At 36.0% G+C, this 19,679-nt stretch overlaps 1 protein-coding gene across 2 annotated transcripts in view; it reads right to left on the bottom strand.

The window, feature by feature from the left end:
* Window positions 1-638: 638 nt before the first annotated feature.
* Window positions 639-19,679, bottom strand: part of CARS1 (cysteinyl-tRNA synthetase 1) — a 49,758-nt gene continuing 30,717 nt past the window's right edge. For both annotated transcript variants that reach the window (XM_039350760.1, XM_039350761.1), the window contains 12 exons: window positions 18,672-18,800; window positions 17,778-17,907; window positions 17,413-17,516; window positions 15,944-16,041; window positions 8,261-8,450; window positions 7,563-7,631; window positions 5,434-5,515; window positions 3,893-3,973; window positions 3,653-3,720; window positions 2,838-2,897; window positions 2,062-2,145; window positions 639-1,748 (listed from right to left, as the gene is read on the bottom strand). In XM_039350760.1, coding sequence (XP_039206694.1) covers window positions 1,614-1,748; window positions 2,062-2,145; window positions 2,838-2,897; window positions 3,653-3,720; window positions 3,893-3,973; window positions 5,434-5,515; window positions 7,563-7,631; window positions 8,261-8,450; window positions 15,944-16,041; window positions 17,413-17,516; window positions 17,778-17,907; window positions 18,672-18,800 — 1,230 coding nt within the window. In that variant the 3' untranslated portion in view covers window positions 639-1,613. The remainder of the gene's footprint in view (window positions 1,749-2,061; window positions 2,146-2,837; window positions 2,898-3,652; window positions 3,721-3,892; window positions 3,974-5,433; window positions 5,516-7,562; window positions 7,632-8,260; window positions 8,451-15,943; window positions 16,042-17,412; window positions 17,517-17,777; window positions 17,908-18,671; window positions 18,801-19,679) is intronic.

A 19,679-nucleotide genomic window follows, 5' to 3' on the forward strand; every position in this document is an offset into this window, starting at 1 on the left:
TCTTAGTTAAAAGATTTGCATAGCCACCCATTTTAAAACACAACAAAACCAAGAACTATAACATCTGAAACCATAAAATCAAAACAAAATTGGTATGTCAACCATCCTCTCGGAATGCTTCATATCCAACTCTAGTTTCATTGTACTCAACACCAGGGTAAAAAGCCAGGTCTGGATGGCCTTCTGAAAGACTTGTGTGGAAGCCTGGTGAATCACGGGGGGGGGGGGGATAGCGTTCCATAAGGTATAGGCAGCCATGGAAAAGGAATGCTTCCAGGGTTCCAAGAGGGACCCAATAGATTTCAGGGAAGAAACCTGAAGTGTGGCTACCTTATCTGATGTGTTCTGGATGATTTGTAGCTTCCGAGAGATCTTCAAGGGCAGCCCCATATAAAGCACATTCCAATAATCCAAATGGGAAGTGACTAAGACATGAGTGACTGTGAACAAGGCCTACCTATCCAAGAAAGCGTGCAATTGGCGCACAAGATAAAAATGCCATTTTCTGCACATATGTTATTATTGCAAGTTATTTAAATTACCCTAATTTAATATGGTATTAGAAGAGTCCAAATGGGCAGGCAGCAAACCAGATGGAAGTTTTCAAGAATAAATGTAGATTTTGTTGAAATGTTGACTTTAGTTTGTAAAAATCAGAGTGCCTATGACATTTTATTGAGTTACTAAGTAATTTCAATAGGACAAAACAACCTTAACATTTGGTAGAGTTGGGTGGGAATGTATTCTGGGTTGGTCATAGATTATAACAACAATCTGAAAATTATATACAAATGCAATATTTACAGAAAAAAAATGGATCTATGCTTCTGAGTCTATATTTAAAGAACAATTTTTGCAATAATGTTTCAATTCCTTGCAACTTGCTCTACTTTAGCACTTACTTTCTACTTAATGTCCTATTTTATTAATCTGTTAATCTGCAAAAAAAGTGTGCAAATTGTTAGTCTTGGAGTTACAGAAAATAAACTGGCACCTATTTCTGAAAAAATACATGTGAAATTAGATTTTGCACTAAACAAAAGTACTGCTCAACTGGTCATGTCATTCATTAGAAAAATAATTATTTCATTCTAGTGAAAGATGAAATTGTTTATACGTTGACTCAGTTTCTCATTTTTCTAATTTTGATTTAAATTAATAACAGATTTATCAGTTTTCCTTTACAAAACAAACCTACCTGAAATGTCCTGCACTTTTTTAAAAGTACTTTCAATAACGTAATGTTTTTCAGTATGTTTTCTAATATAATGCAGTTATCTTTTTCTAGCAAACATATTTTGTGCATGTTTTCCTAAAAATAAATCTTTTTGTAGACTTTTTCTCCATCTGAGTGTGTACTAATTCACAAATTAGTTTAGAAATAAGTGAATTTTCAGATTAAAACTAAATTAGGTTTTTGTTGGTTCTTAGTTCTTAATCCTGTTGCATAAACATTACATGGATTTTATTATTGTAACAAAAGTTTTATTGATATCTTCAACTAGATTATATATGTCAGCACAGTATGGCACGTGCAGAAATAACTTATTACTTCCACTGATGTTACCCAACTCTTGCATTTCTTTAGGAAAAGTATTGTACAAATTTTATTTTCAGTTTGCAACTCCATTTTGATTCATTTGAAGAAATTCCTTGTACAGTTTTTCTTGTGCTTCATACATTTTCTTTAATTTCTTCATCTGCCCTTTGCTGAGTTCTTTGCCTTCTACGTCATGGGTTGGAAGCCCCTAAAAATATTAATTCAATATAAATGAATGAAGAGATTCAGTTTCAAATACTTATATGAATGAAATGATGATTGGAATGGCCTTGAACCAGCCTCTTTTGGTCTCTTCCATGAGACATGGTGAATAATATTAGTGCTGTTATCTTACAAAGTTCTGCATTATAAGGATTATAACTGATTACATTTGTTAAGCACTTCAAACATTTGAAGTAATCATGATTATTTATACTGGTAGTTTTTTCCCTCATTCCTGAATCATGTGTGTGTGTGTGTGTGTGTGTGTGTGTGTGTGTTTAAAGTCACAGTATTCTTACATTTTCGTCAAATTTGGAATATTTGTCATGCTCAGATTTAAACATCTCTCCAGGTGGCATTTTCATTTTCGCAAGTTTTGCTGCCTGTAACATAAAGTAGATATCACAATTCAGGAATAAATAACATAATAAGAATTACAGTTAGTCTTTGAATTATAACAATTCATTTAAGGATCATTCAAGGTTACAATGGTATTGAAAAAAGTAACTTATGACAAGTCCTTGCATTTATGACCATTATAGTGTCCTGTGGTCACATGTTCAATATTTATGACACTTGCAATGTCCTGAGGCCACCTCATTGCCATTTGCACCCTTCTCATAATCTTCCAACAAGCAAAATCAGTGGGGAAACTAGATTTACTTAACAACTATGTGATTTGTTTAACAATTGTGGTGATTCTTTTAATGACTCCAGCAAAAGAGGTCATAAAATTAGATGTGCTTCACTAACATCTGCATCACTTAGCGATGGAAGTTCTGGTCCTAATTGTGGGGGTAAGTTGAGAATCACCTGCACCATTGCCACAACATTTTTTGTTGCTCACATTGTAATAAACATACCCAACCTTCAGCTAAAAATAAACTTTGATCAACACTTCAAAAACTTCAGATTGAAATAGATATTCACGTTAATATCACAAGCATGCTATGCAAAAGCATAAAAGTCTTTACACTGTAGAATGACTTGGACAGTGAAGGCAAAATTATCTTCAAAGTCTGTAGTGACTGTGATATCACTGCCTACCATTCAGTTCATGATATAGGTTATTTACCTCTTGTTCTTGTTTTTTCTTAGCTGCTTCTTGTTTTTTCTTCTTTTTCTCTTCTTCAATCTAAGTGAAATCATAATAAAGAATGATTATTATTTTAAAAACAATATTAAAATCACTGCACTGTATGCATATATTCCCCATTCTTCAAGTCTGATTATTCTGCATCATCACAGCAGGGTATATATTCATGAAGAACAGTCTACCTGCTGGAGCAAAAAACATCTATACTAGGGTAGCAATGATGATAATAGGAAGATGCTGGAGGTGATTGATCATTTTAAGGACAACAGCAAAAGCATCATTTCATACCACATGGGAGGAGGCAGTGGTAAATGAGTAGGTCCCTCAAGTAAGATAACAATATGCGGCAGAGGAAATGTTGAGGATCTTTTGGAGTACCAATGGGGTTATGTCACAGCTAGATATGGGATGTCTCGTCGTGAAGGAAAAGTAAATTTGAAGTGGCAAAGATTGAATTACAGGGGAACATGAACTGGAAGAAGCATGAACATGAGAAAAATGGGAATGGTTGAAGGAAAAAGAAGGGGACAATCAGTTACGAGTAGATAAACTCAGAGTAGCAACACACAAGGAATAAAATGGGGATGGAATGATCATGATGTCATATATAGATTAAGGAGCATTTCTTGCTCTAGCAAATAGTATGTGTGGATTAGCCCCCACATCCCTAGTAAAATTTGTACTCATAAACAAGTACAGAGATACATGACTACTTTTCTGTTCCTACTTTTCTGTGATGGATTGTTCTAAATTAAATGTATAAAAATAATAATTTGAAGAATAAAATGTAGAACCTTTTCCTTTTCTTCTCTTTCTTTTAGCAAGGTGTCTCTGTCTACCAACTTGACCACAGTTGGAAGTCCTAGGGGAAAATTAAAAAAAAAAAGATCTTTTAAATGCTTTTACATATGTCATTACTACGGTTTATCCAGTCCACCATCCATACAAATTGGAATCAAGCTAGATTGCTACTGTAGTGTTTCATATTAGCGACTGAAAAGAGAAGCCAAGACAGAGCTCAGGCACTTCTTTACCTTCATGATCTTCAAACCGAACTCCATGCTCTGGAAGGATATCATCTCGAAGTGAATCGCAAAGCTTCAGAACTTCACACACTATAAGAACAATGAAAATATTGAAATTTAAGTAAAAAAAATATATTTTCTGGTCAGCTGGACAAGGTGAAAGCATTTTCTTAACGTTTCAGTGGGTTTTCTTCATGATATAATTTTGCTAAATTTTTCTCTTTTTGTTTTAAAGGAATAAGCATTTGAGGAAACAATGTATACTACACAACCTGAGAATTGGAATGACTGAAACTTTCCAGGAGATGCCTCATTATAATATATATTAGTTTTTATAGCTCTGTGCAGTATTTTCTCATTGGCAGCAATTTTTTCATATCTGAGCCAAAAAATCATACTAAAGCCTGCATTTTGACAGCCAGAATTGAAGACTGAATTTGGGAACATCCATACAATTATACAACTTAGCTCCCTGCATAAATAAATTTCCATTATTACAGTGAAATTGACTAAAATTGCAATCTTAAATAGATTTCCTACCACTTAAATTCTTTCAACTTCCAGGGAATTCTTAACTAGTAAATATGTTTAAAATTGCACCAAATAAACCACAATAAAACATTATGTGCTTTTTAAGAAATGCATAATCACATCTGCTTTTGTCCATAGAAGCAAAGGGTATAGGAGCTAATAGGTGAATTTAAGTTCCTTATCTCCAAACTATATCACATTGATATTTTGCAACAAGAGTTGGTTTTTCTTCAAATGCTTCTCAATGTCCTGATATTATAATTTATTTGGGGCATTTTTTTCACTTCAATTATTAACTAAAGATTAAAAAATCAAATAAAGTCTTTGTTAAGAACAACCACTATACTCTCAAAGTTCCCAGTTTCTGCTGTTTTTGTTCAATAAATAAAAATATTTTATTTACATATCATTTTAATATCCTAGTTAAAACTCTTCTGATCTAAAAACAAAAGAGGTCAGCAGCGTACGAATGAGTCCTTTGTTATAACACTAATGATCTCAAAATGAGATTTCCACATGTAAATTATTGAGCTCTACAATGCCTAGAAGCAAGGGAAGAAAGGAGCCATATTATGTCATGTAATGGCATGTTAATTAATTAAGATTCTTTGACTTGATATTGTGTTTCAGCCATAAAAATATGCTTTTGTACAGCAGGCAATAGAATCTGGGCAACCCAAACAACTACAGCCAGGAAGTGAGAAAACACAGTACACTTCCGTTCTTTCTTTTATAAGTGTGCTTTAAAATAATAAAATTGCAGGCACCAGTAAACACACCACAGTGCAATAAAAATGGAGAGTTAGTTCTAATAGCAAACCGAAATAAGTAAGCCTGAATGTAAATGCAGAGTGTCACTTCCAAACATGCTCACCTTGTGACTGAAAGGGGCTCCTGTCTATTTGCACCTTATGCACAAGGGACTGAAGTATTAGTTGTATGTGAAAACCAAGGATTCCCTTTTGTAACAGTGGCACACAATTTGCATAGATGTCTATTTATAACCAGAAAAATCTCACCTTTTTTTTCCCTGGCAATTTGCCTTACCCCTTCTCTGAACTCAGATAAAACATGAAGATATGGCATTACCGTAGATTCAAGCTGCAGCATAAAAAAAAAAGGCACTTTAAATATCATTTCCTTCCTAAACTACTTTTACCCATCTTCTTCCAAACTAGGTGGATTTCTAAAACCATTATGTACATGAGGTGAATGAATGAAACAAAGGAGCTCTTATCATACCTGAGTTTTATACAGGTGGTCCTTGACTTAATGACCACAATTGAGACCAAAATTTCTGTTGCTAAGCAGGACAGTTATGACTTTTTTTTTGCCACAGTTAAGTGAATCACTGTTAAGTTAGTAACAAGACTGTTTGTTAACTGAATCTGGTTTCCTCATTGACTTTGTCAGAAGGGAGCAAAAGGCGATCACAAGATCCCGGGCCACTGCAACTCTCGTAAATACGAGCCAGCTGCCAAGCATCTGAATTTTGATCACATGACCATAGGAATGCTGCAATGGTCATAATTTTGAAAAACAGTCACAAGTCACCTTTTTCAGTGCCATTGTAAGTTCAATGGTCACTAAATGAATGGTTGTAGGTCAAGGACTACCTATTGAGCAGATAGACAATATAATGCAAGACACTCAGGCAAGACAGAAAACTGGATACCTTTTAAATATTACATTCTTTGTTTTGGAAAAGACAAAATATACGTGACAGGGCATGGTCCAAAAGAAGAAATCCACCGTGCCCACCCTTCCTCATTTCAAGCAATGGGTCTTATTTGTTGATAACATCTGATATCCTGTGATTGATGGAAATGCAGAAAGCTGGATATCTCTTTCTGATGTCAGAACATTGCCATATTCAGGCTGAACTGATGCAGGTCTCTCATATAAGTACTTGGAATAAAATTGTTTATTTGAATAAGGCACTTACATGAACAAAAGTGGCTTTCTCATGACCCTCACTATTCACAATATCAGTATCAGTCAGAGGTTACATTGATGAACAAAAGATAGTCGTACTGCCATGAATTGACAAATACCATTTTGATATTCACTAATTTTTTCTATGATGATTATATCAGGGCTACGTTGGTTTACGCTGGTCTTATTGTAGCACATACCCAGGAATTTCAATTTGTACAATCAGATTCCTTTCTGTTGCTAGATCTAGTGCCATTTTTTGCACAGAACTGTCTTTTTTAGGGTTAATTCATATACTGTGATCAAATTATTTCCCTATATACTGTTAAAACTCTCAGATTTGTTTGAGTATAAGCTTTAACTGGGCAAAATGGCGCATTATAGGGCAACAATTTGTGAACCAAGATACTACAAATGGGCTTACAGAATGCACCTAAAATCCAGGATTCATGATTTCCATGGAACTGAAATTTAGCAAATTTTATAAAACATTTTAGGACACAATATAAAATGTTATACAATATTTTCTGTCCTAATGTTTGACTGTGCTATATAGTTCAACATGGACTATTTCAAGGCAGAAATCTCTCAAAGTATTGCAACTTTTCCAATTAAGGTAGTATGTTAGAAACTCTGCCATTGTTGAAAGCATTGAAGAATCTGGTAAGGAAACATCCCTGACACAACGACCCAATGGGTCATGGGTTGCTTAGTTACTACCTAAAATGTTGAATGAAGTGTAACTAGTAAAAGCACTGTGGCTTTAACAAAGTGCTCAATCTTTTAAATAGAATACATCATCTTCCTAAACAAGTTAGAAAACATTTTCTGCCAATCTTAACCTAGAACAAAATATGGTGATCTTCACATCTCTACCATTATATCTGATTTGTTTTCTATTATATTACCCAAGGTTATATAATAAAAGCATGCTATTTCAAAGAATAATATGTGTGTGTACATTCTGTTCTAGCAATTATGTCTTTCGTATACCTTCCTTTTAAAAATTCAGTGCCCATTGGTTCCTATTTCCCATTAAACGGCAGGAAGAACTTTCTATCCTATATATACAAAACGCAGGATAAAAAAACACTATTACTCCTATTCTTACTACCACCACCGCTATGTTTGTTGAAAGCTTGCTTCAATGTCTAATCCAATCTTTAAAAACCATGAATAGTTATAAAATCAGTAAAATATGCTTTCCACTTACATTTAATGCATGACCATTTCTTCCAACTGGGAAACCAATTCCCTCCTCACTTTCTATTGTACCAAAGACCTATGCAAAGGAAATGTATACAGACCTGAATATATAGATTCACACTTACTAGCAGGTTGTTTTTAAGTGTTAGAAATTTCAATCAAAAATAACGTGGATGCAATTTGAGTTACCATGCATGGTTTCATATTCCACACATACAGCGGAACAATAATATAAATTCCTGTAGTAGATAGATATCAACTATTCTCCAAGACGTTCCTGCTAGGGGAAGAAGGCTGTTCTACAGCACTTTGGGGCATAATGCAAATTTTAATTACTCCTGAAATAGTATTGCCTGATGATTGTCAAGATTAATACATTAATTACTTATGTATTTAACCTTATTACTAAATTAATAAAGTATAGACTGCTCTGAGTCAGTTTTTGGTTACAGCATCATAAACATTTGGGAAGGAAGGAAGGAAAAAAAATAAGTTAATAAGTAAGTAGGCAGTACTAATGAACCTTAAGGCATATATTAATTTCTAGAAAAAGTCATTCAAACCCCAACATTCTTATTTAATTGTATTCTAAACCACAACAAATCTCCAAGTTCTAATCCAACTCATAAAAAAGCTAACCACTAACATGCATCCTTAACAAACAATACATGGCCAAATTTGAAAGCTTTATTCAAAATCCCATACCTTGAATATGTGGGTAATATAAATGCTTATATTTTCTAGCAACATTCTATTTGGCATCTGTCGGGCAGACTTCTTTGCAGCAATATAGGAATTACATTGACTGATCAATGATCGCAGCTCTTCCAAGACTGTACGCGTATCAATGTTATCACATAATGCTTCATGTACCGCTTCTTTCTTGTCATAAAAACTAGGCAAGAAAAGAAATTAAGACAAAAATCTTTACATCACGCTTAAATCATTTGAATGAAAAGATTTTGGTACTAATTGGAGAAAAATTAACTGGAAGCTTAGTCTAAAAGAATTTCTCCCAACTGGATGAATATGTATTAAATTGGCAAATACTGAATGTTACATAATATGATAAAAAATGTAATTTGCTCTGTGCATCAGTCGGCTCTAATCAAGAAAGAGATCCTGGATCTGTGATGGATAGGTCAATAAAATCAACTTAGTCTGAAGCAGTTGTGAAAAAAAGATAAATAAAACTGGCAATACTGTTATGTCTTATTAAAATGTATTGTGCAATCATCTTTTTAAAATATTGTGACTATTTTGATTTCAGAATCTCAAAAGGGACAATATAAATCTGGAGAATGCAGAAAAGAGAAACTGATATTATCAAGAAGCTAAGCAACTCCCCTATGTGGAAATGTAAAAATATTTGAGTAGTTTAGAAAAAAAAAGTGATGGTATGAAATAGAGGCATGTAGAATTATGTATGGGTGGAGATAATTTACAGAAAGAAAATTATCTTTTTAAAAAATATACTTTATTAACTTTTTGGAATAGCAATCTTTAGTACTTGGTAAACAATGTGTTGTCTGGGTTCATATATTTAACAACAATCAATAATAATTTCTATGATTTCATAATCAACATACTAACTTCTCTTCTTCCAATAGTGTTCTCCTTTTACCAACCTTGAGCAAATATAGTTCTTAGTGCTTTTAATACATACAAAATTGAATTTAAACATTTTTCTAGTATTTATGTGAATAACAATAACATTAGTATGTAGCGTTTTTTCTAATCAGTTTATGTTACAGTTGCATTTGCAAAAAATCATCTTATATAAATCACTATAGGTCCTGTTTCCAGAATTCTTATTTAAGCTTAATTTCCCCTCAGTATTCAAAGAATTTCTTGTCAGTTATAATTTTCTCAGAATTGATTACATTTAAATATCCAAAACATTTCATTCATTTAAATCATCCCAATATTTTTACATTTCCTATATCATAAGAAAATACTATACTACTTATAAGTCACATTTTTCTTACTATAGAACCCATTCATATCCAAAATTTAACTATTCTTTTAACCATATTCAAACAAGTGTTTAGTCATGTAGTACTTGGTCTGGTAGATCAAACCATCTCTCTTGGGTCTGGCTCTCGCCTTCTTCTTTTGCCAAGTAGCTTTCTGAATCAATGTGTTCAGCTTGCCAGGGGATTCTTCCTGTATTTTTATGAGTGTTGTTAAGAATGGAAAAGACAAATGGAGTGAAGCGCTTTTGAGAGGGAGTTTTGCCTATTTATATTCATTAAGAAGCTTCTACTTTCCTTCTCCCTCAATTTCTCTTTTCATTTTTTGTCTCCCAAACTCTAGTGATTCTCCTGACAACTCTATAATGCATTTTATCAGTTCTTCTTTCTTATCCTCAGATTTGTTTTGAAGTCCTGAAAAATAGAATGTCTTTTCCATTTCTAATATTGCAGAATTTTGCATGTTTTTCTTTGTTTTTATTAAGCTTGTGATTCTCTTTGTTTATAGCCGATATCTTTGGATCACTTTCCTCTGGTTTTTGTTCTATTGTCTGATTTACTTGTTCATTCTTTGTCATCATTTTCTGAGAGTTTTTTTAATTGGGAGTTTAAGTCAAGGATGTGCTCATTTATATCAAAATTATTTTTAATCTCATCATGATTTGAAACAATTGTCATTTGAATTAATTGCAACATAGCATGCATTTCCTCCTGGAAGATGTTTGTCTTGTCTTGAAGTATTATTCCTGCAGATCTCTGATATTCCAGACTGGGGATTTTAGAAAAGAATATTGAATGTGGTTTCTTGCCACTTTTGGTTGAATATGCAACCTTCATTTTCATCAAACCAACCAATCTTAAGTTCCAAACACCAAAGTCTTATATAATTCTTATCTTTATGTATAGTCTTTATAATCCAATGCGTTTCCAGTTGTCAATCCATCACAAACAGCCATATTTTATAATGGTTCTTCTGCTCAGGGATCCTACAATTATCAACCAGCCAAGTTGCAGTCCAAAATATTCAACCACTTAAAAACAATCCAGTAATTTCTCCCCTAGAAGAATAGCCAAAAAGTCAAGGTTTTTCTTTCTCTGCAAACGATTTTCAATCTTAAATATCACAGCTCAGTAAGTGTTTATAATCCAAGAAGGTCAGCAGTTTTTATAACAATTATATTTCTCATTCTGCAATAGATAGCCCAGTGTATTTTCTTTCCTCTATTCCCAGCTGTTCTCTCTTTAGCTAAGAGTCATTGAGGATCAAAGGAACAAGTTGTTCTCTTTTTCTGGGCATCTTGCCAATTTCTGAGTCAAAGCAGCTGTAGTTCTATACTCTGATCCACCACTAGATGTCAGTAACTATTTATTTTCCAACTTTTAAAACGAAAAGATTATTTTCTTGTATTTTCATCAATATTCTTTCAAATGGAAAATCTTAACAATTCCCATAATTTTATCCAGATTATAGCTTTACATTAATCCATTTCAGTGTATTTCTGTCCCCCATGAAAATTAAATTGCCGCTTCCGTCTATGGAAGGGTGAGGTTATAATCCCCTTCCTTCTCACTTCTGGAGGATATTTTGCTTCTTCGGGATCTTTTCCAGGAAATCAGTTTCAAAATAGAGAAGAGAAGATCAATATTCTCACCCAGTTCAAACATATTGTTCACAGTTGTTCTTAGTTGGTGCTTTTGGACTTTGGATGCCAGTAGCTTGAGCTAGTCACCGGAGTGCAGTTAGCTAGTTTTTCTCCTGTCGGTTTGGAGGGCTTCCCGCAGATCAAACGGACCGCAGATCAAACTTTCCCTGATCGACCGGGGGGATCTCCTTCATCGCCTCTCTGGGGCGACTTTAGACTCATTTAGGGTCCCTGGCAGGACAAAACCAGATGGGTGTGGAGCCCCACAATCCCTTGGCTGCATTGCTACGACGCAAAACCGGAAGTCCAGAAAGGAAATTATCTTATTTTCTCATACCTAGTACTTAGAATAATCCAATACAAATAAATGATGGGAAATCCATTGAACAAACACAAAAGTATTTATTCAAATGCATATCTAAGTGTGGGACTAGCTTCCTTATATTATGCTAATTATTATCAACCTAGATTACTTAAAGGAAGAATAAATTATATATCTATATTTTGCCATTAGGATCAAAGATAGCATTGAATATTACTTTTATGAAATAACATGGAGGAAGTTATTACACCCATGCCCTGCTTTAGCATGAGATCTTCCTAGATATCTACTTGGTTAATGAAAAAACCAGAAGCCTGATTAGATAGGCTTTTTTCTTCCCCAGCAATACTTTGTGGTTCTCAGTATTTGCTCGTTAGTCAAAGATAGTCGATCTGGGGCAGTACTTAAGGCATCATGCCAGAAACCAGGAGAAACAAAGCAGCTGGGAGATCTTGGGCCAGTCATTCTCAGCCCTTGCAAGAAGGCAACGGCAAACCATTTTCATAAAATCTTGCCAAAAACCCTGCAGAGAGTAGTTTAGGCAGTTGCCAGGAGTCAACACTGACTTGAAGGTATTAAAAAAAGAGGGGGGCGGGAGAGTCCAGAGGGCTGACACTGAGAACCTTATCACAAATACCCAACTATGTTTAGATCTTAGATTACATTAGGCAAAACATTTGCAGCTGTTCTACAGCCAGCTTGAAAGATTCAGACTGAAGTACAACATTTCTTTAAGCTACTGAGCAAGCCAAATTGATATAATGCAGCGGTGAACAACTAGTGACTCTGGAACATCATTGAAACAGCCTCTTCAGACTTTTTTTCCTTTGGGGTGAAAGGATAATTTTAAGGCACAACCAGACCTCCCCTCAAACTCTGCTTCTTCCCTTGAAAACTACAATATTGTAAAGGAGAAACTTTTTGGACTAGAATCATGCACTTTGCTTTCCTATATGTTCCTGGTGGGTGTGGCATATGGCATTCCAGTTCCATAGAATGAGAAGCCCTTGAAGGCAGCACCTAGAACTGTGGATTCCATGAATAGTAAGACAGAGCTTGTGTTGTTTTACTAAGTTTCTCAGGAGGAAAAAAAAAAGATATTTCCCAGCTATAATTAAAGCAACCGTTATTATATGGAAATACACTATAATATAGTTACCATGCCTTACAATAATAATTTTTATTTGTAATGGTTTTATCAGAATATTACTTTTAGAATTTTGCTAGACTATTGTAAAAACCAAAACATGACTAAAGATTTATGCAAAATAGCACTTTTGCTTTATTTAGATCTCTACTTATGTTTGTGTGGAAGGATAAAAACCATTTAGCAGCAGCTAGAAATGTCAGTCAATACCCTTGTAACTGAAATAGTGAGTATATATCTACTTTGGTTTCTGCAAGGAATTGTTTGGGGGAGGAGAGGCAACTCTGCACAAATAGATTTATGAAGAATCTTAAGGTATTAACTGTGGGCAGAACAGGGAAATTACAATGAGGGCCCAGAATGGAAAAAATGAAAAAAGCCTATTAAAAATAAAGCACTGAGATGACACATTACAACAGTGCATGTAACTACTCTACCAATGGGTACAGTTGGTCCTCTTTTAACAACCATGTGTTCAGCAACTGTTCAAACTCATGGTGGTGCTCAATAAGTGGTAGTTGTGACCAATCCTTGAGTTTCAGCTGATGCGGTGTCCCTCTTCCCCCGCTGGTTCACAATCTAGGCGCTAATTGTGATGTTGCAGTGATCCATGGTCACGATTCCAATTTCTGATGTTCCCTGCTGGCTTCCACAAGCCAAGTCAAGGGAGAAGCAGATAGGAGGTTGGAAGCCGCAATTACATGAGATCCTCACTTAATGACCTGCATGGTCCTTGCCTAAAGACAGCAACCAGGACTGCTGGAACTACCAATGATAAGCAGCACAGTCACATGACATTGCACTTTATGACTGTATAGCTTAGTGATGGCAAGTCCACTCTGAACTACTGTCATAAACTGTATGCATTTTGACGCATAAGCCAAATTACAAAAAACTTCTGAAAGGCAGCCTGACTACCTAATAATTAATTTAGGTATAACACTAACGCATGATTTGTTCTGACACGCTAGAATATTGTCTGAATTGTACACTGGAGATAGATCTTAATTCTAGTAGGTAAAAGTCAGCCAGCTTTAGATACGGTTTTGAAACTGGCTAGTCTCCATGTAAGATTAGTCACAGTTTTCCAGGTATGGATGATAACAGCAGTTGGTTTAATCAAAAACAGGAATAGAAGCCTTCTGTCTTATCAGATTATGGGAAAAGAAGGGAGAAGTTTACAAATCTGGAGAGCAAGACTGTGATTGTTTCTATCATGGTAAACCAGGGTTATTATATCCAAACACAATGAAGGTTTCTGAACAAGAATGTTTCAATTTGTACTGTGCAATCCTACTTCAGATAGTTTATCTGATAAAGAATGAATGCCTCTTAAGAATGTCCAACTCTGGGAGGCTAAAACAAGTTTGATATCTTTGTGACCGAATATTTAAAAAAGTGCAGCCTGGGAGCCAGCCAAGAGTGGAACCGAGTTCCAGGAATTCGATGTGGGACTTCAATGTACTTTCCTCTTCAGGGGCTAAAAAACCCCCCAGCTATGAAATAGTTACATAAAACTGTGCATAGCGAAAACTGCTGTCAAATTCAGTTTGGGGTTTCAGAATCTGAATTACGTTTAGCACTGATTTTGTGCCTTCAGCAGAATGCTGAGAGTGCTGCAAATGGCCAACGGTTGTAATTTCCACCATGCTTATGTGGGGAAAAGCCACTGTTTTTGCTTTTGCAGCAGACCCTAAAACAACTAGTTACTGCAAAAGAATTCAGTCTGAAAGAAGGAAAAAAGGAAGTCTGCTGTGGGTCCCTGAGTACTGATAGTACCCAGATGATAGCTAGGCTAATTTTTGCCCAGCTGAAAGAAAAGCGAGGCATGTAAAAGAGTGGATTTTCTACCTGAATTTGGACGCTGCTGATCTAGGTCAGGGTCTCAAACTCAAACTGATTCAAAGGCTGCACGAGGCTTAGTTTGCTCACCTGAGGCTTGTCATACTGAAAGTTTATAGTGGCATAGATACAAAAATATAAAAAAATGATAAATATTGTTAATTTATTAAATTAAAAATCCAGGACTTATGCAAAACACAGCTGCTGCTGAACCACTGTTTCTCTGCCCACCTAGCTGCTAGCCTTTTTTATTAACCTGAATAATATTTGGTTTTATTACTGGATTGATAAGTACTATTTTAGGATCATGTCTGGAAAGACAAAAGTTAGGAAACTTAAATTAGCACTGCTCAAATCTTGCTTCCCCCCCTTTCTTTTCTCCCTCCTTACTTAGCAGAGATATTTCTTTCTTTTTTTTTATCTTTTCCCTGTTCTCTTTTCTTCTCCCTCTGTGTCTAGCAGCGGAAAGATCTTGCTTATTTCTCTTATTCCTTGCCTGGCAGAGAGACCCTCATGGCAGAGTAGCCAGATCTGCCTCACCATACCTTTCCTTGGACAGCCTTCACCGCTGCATCCTGGCCCTTCCTCCCAAGTGAAGCTGTGCCTATCCACCGCTTGTGTCCAGAAAGCCTGACACAACCTTAGAAGCAGTTTTGGCCCAGAACTTCAAGGTGGGCAATGGATCTCTTGGTATGAAGGGCCTCTGGGGCACCAAGTGCACAGCCCAGCCAATCAGGCTCTGCTCATACTAAGAGTCAGCCAAGATGAACTACTCTGCTGCCACTGCTGCCACACCGCTCTTCTCTTTGTAATGCTTCCTGGGGCTCTGTGCAGCTCTCAGCCACCGGACCTTGGTGGACCATGATGACCACAGCAACTATAAAGTGTTGAAAATTGCAGTCTGAAGAAATGAACTGGATGGCTGTGGCCAGTTGGTTGCATATGTGAGGTCTACGGTCTTCTCCCACTTCTTTGGATGGCCTTCCCTGGTTTCTTTTAATTTTTATCAAATCAAGGAAAGAATGGGCCAGGAGAAGTGTTTAAATCTGAAGTTTTCTTTATCAGGAAACACAGCTCTCTTGAAAAGCTTACGAAGGGGACATTAGTTCTTTTTCCTACTTATGGATTTTATGGTAGCATTTTGTTTTACATTCTAGGAAATAATAAAACAATAAAATGTTAGCACGCTTAAGTAGAAAAACTGACTGCAACAGAGCCTGGCATGTAGGTTTCTATGCCAAGCACTAAACAGCAAGGTGAAATTAACTAAGAAGGCATGGGATTGGTGCTATGAATGGCCTGATTGGTATGTGAATTAACACGTAATTGAGGTTCAAGAAGGAAGTCTTTAAGGAACGCGCCCTGCCTGCTCTAAATGGAAATGCCAGTTTGAAAAACAGGCATTGACACAGATATACGGATATCTATTCATAAAGAGAGAAAGAAAAATGGTTAGCTCACCTTTTATTCAGTACAATTTCCTGGCTTTCCCATTTTTCATACTGGCTTGTCACATTAGCAGGAGCCCGAAGGATATCCTTTACATTTAAAAAAAACTCCTAAAAAGGGAAAGGAAAGAGCCCACAATCTGTTGCAAAGTATACTGTTCAGATAGTTATTCCAATACTCATTTTCAGTCTAAAACAGGACTAACTCAGCAAGAAAAGTGAAATTTCATCACCTGCTCTGTGTCTGTGTGGTCTTAAAAATGTTTTTGCAAAGTATGGTGGAACACGTTAAGAGAAAAGATTACTGAGTCAATCAAAGTTAAGGCCCTGCCAAAAAAGGTGGATGATCTGAAAGAGTTTTACCGCTTTCCCTACCTTCATCTTGCTTTGTATATTGATTTAAAGAGTGCAAACAATAAACTAAGAAAACGGGCCTTTGCAAGTTTTTTTATTTCTAATTAGCCTTTTAAGGAAACCCCTCTCCACTATAATACAGATTAATCTTGGAGGATATTATCACTTGGCTTAACCCGGCAAGTTAAGTGGCAACCAGCAACTCTATACCAGGGAAAAGGAAGCTGATAGGCTTCTTCTTGGCTTCTTCCAATAATTAACCAGTCCTCGTTGTTCCTACAATGTATTGCTATCATTACATATTACTCACAACACTGGCATGAGGGCGAGATTAGGGCAAATGATGACATGTGATGTCATTTTTATTTTCATAATCATGATTGGTAGTACAGGTAGTCCTTGGTTAACAATAGCAATTGGGGCCAGAATTTCCATTGCTAAGCAATGCGGTTGCAAAGCACAATATCATGCAACCGTGCCATTTTGCAATGGCCGTTCCAGCACTTCTGGTTGCTGTCGTTAAGTGTGACATCAAGTCGCTATTTGCAATTTCCTGTCAGCTTCCCCACTGCCTTTACTTGTCGGAAGGTGCTAGTGAAGATTGCAAATGTGATTATGTGGCTGTAAGACAGTGCAAGTGGTGATTGCAAGCCGGTTGCCCAGCACCCAGATGACAATCACGTGATTGTAAGGGTGTTACACTTGGCTGCAACCACAAGGACCTGTCATAAGCCCCCCTTGTTCAGCACCATCATAGTTTGAATGGTCACTGAACAAATAGTTGTTATGCAAGGATTACCTGTAGATGTACATGCTATCTTGTGAACTGGGCCCACTCCATTTGTGATATACGACCTGCATAATGGCCTCTGAAATTCTGACCCCCAACCTTCCTATCTCCTTTTTGTTGTTTTTGTCAGACAACGAAACCAATGAACCCATGAATGATTACCACATATGGCTAGTGGCCTGATTTTGGTTTGGTAGATCAAGGTGTGTAAGCCTACCTTATTATTTTGTGCCACAATCTTGCATATGAAGAAAGGAACAAAGAACACCTGGCATTTTTCAGGAATATGTCCCAACATCTGCACAACAGAACAATGAGAAGAAAGGAAAATAACTTACGCTTATGAATTTCTCATACTGGATAGCAGACTCCATGGTGTTCTTTGAATAGTCTAGAGTATCCTTCCAAGAATGCATAAGAAAAGCCAGCCTTAACTGCCGCGCTGTTGAGAGTTTTAAAGAAACAAATGGAAAAAAGCTGCATAGTAGGGACTCATAGCTGGCATAGGCCGTTTAGGCTATCAATACATAGCTACTCTAAAAAAAAAAAAAACAAACCCCAAAGTACTAATTACAGAATAAAATAAATAATCTTAAATGCCAATTAGATAGTTTTTAGCCAAAGACGATGGAGATAAGCTAAGCAACAGCTAGCGCCATTGTACCCATCAAAAATGAATTTTTTTTAAATTGATAGATCTTACCTGTATGCTGTTTTAATGCATCTTTTATTGTAATAAAGTTTTTCAAAGATTTGGACATTTTACAGCCAGCAATTGTCAAATGCCCAGTGTGTAGAAAATAGCGCACCCAGTGATCATTGTCAAAGTATGCCTACAAAAATCAATGAGACCAAAGAGTTATAGTATAATATGAACCCCCATTAGATTGCAGCAACATTAAAAAAAAAGTGTGATTTACGTTGTAAACAGAATAAAAAATGAAGATATCTATAATTAGATAGGAAGTAATAGAAGAACATTTTTATGGTCAATCTGAGGATTAGTTAGTAACAATTATTTAGAAAAATTATTGATGCCCACCTTATGTACCATGATTCTAGGTAGCTGATATTAACAATAAAAACATAAGAAACAGTAAAAATCCAACCAGCACTTAGCAACCATTGAGTTACAATTGATCCAAAAAAGGGGACTTAAAACCTAGATTCACTTTTCTGACAATTGGGCCCTCTCCACTGTCACATGATGAACTTTGGGCAATTGACAACAGAGCCGCATTTATGACCATTTGCAGTAACTCGTGGCCAAATGATCATGTTTGCTTCCATTTCAGAAAAATTGTGTCCACAGCAAAACATTGGTTTGTTTAACAACTGTGGTGTTTGCTTAATGAATGTGGGTTCTTTTAATGACTGCTGCCCAAAAGGTCATAAAATAGGGTTGGTGATATGACTGATCCATTTTCTGACCATTATGACATATAAATGTTCTCTATACATATAAATGTTCTTTTTGGAAAAAATATTTTTGTTCCCGTCTTGGTGGGGCTCAGCTTTTCTTTTTTTACAGGAATATACAAGATTTTAGGCGGGGAAATGGTCAAGCACTTCTGGTTTAGTGCCTCACACCACTTACCTCAGATTGTGCCAACTCATTGTCATGGTGGGGGAAACGAAGATCAAAACCTCCTCCATGAATGTCCATAGATTCTCCTAGAATGGATCCAGCCATTGCAGAACATTCAATATGCCATCCTGGACGTCCCTATTAACACAGGGTGATAACTTATTAATCATGTAGAGCAGGGGTGTCAAACTGCCGGCCCGTGGGCCGGACGCGTCACGTGGAAGCCCACCCCATTGCCGGCAATGGCAAAACTGGCCCGATATGTTGCACAACGTCACATGATGTCACGAGTTTGACATGCCTGATGTAGATTAATATCCTAGATGATTTAATACTAAAGATTAACATGCACTAAATTCATTAAGTAGCTTTTCATTAACTGAGCTTTAGCTCAGTTAGTGAATTCTGGAGAAGTACAGAATGACGATGGGCTCATAACTTGTTTAAGGTGGTGTTCTTCAAACTGAAGGATATATTTGTCTTTTGCTTAGGAATTAAAGACATTAGTAGATAAATATTTCTAAAGCCTCCAATCAGCTGATGGCTTAGAAAAACATTAGGATGAAGTGACTATATAATTACCTAAAACTGTAAAAACTGAAAAAATCTGCTAAGAGAGCTGTGAGGCCAAAGATAACAAGAATAGGTTCGTTATAACCAGTTTAGATGGGAAGGCTGTTTAAAAAAAGTAAGCAAACCTCATCTATAAAATTATTGGATCACAGAGGAAAAAAATACTCCAAATTGTATCTTTCTAGGGCCATTATCTCACAGCAATATTAGACAATTTTAATCTAAGAATCTGATCTGTACTGATTGGTAAACACCACAGCTGAAAAAACAAAAGGTTAAGTGCTTTATGAGCTAGTACCTTATACAAGTCCTTGACTTACAACAATTCATTTAGTGGCCGTTCAAAGTTACATCATTGAAAAAAGCGACAAGACCATTTTTCACACTTAAAACCGTTGCAGCATCCCCATGCTCCTGTGATCAAAATTTGGATGCTTGGCAACT

Source organism: Crotalus tigris, unplaced genomic scaffold (assembly GCF_016545835.1).
Source record: "Crotalus tigris isolate CLP2741 ecotype Arizona unplaced genomic scaffold, ASM1654583v1 scf7180000018354.2857554, whole genome shotgun sequence".
Taxonomy (NCBI): Eukaryota; Metazoa; Chordata; class Lepidosauria; order Squamata; family Viperidae; genus Crotalus; species Crotalus tigris.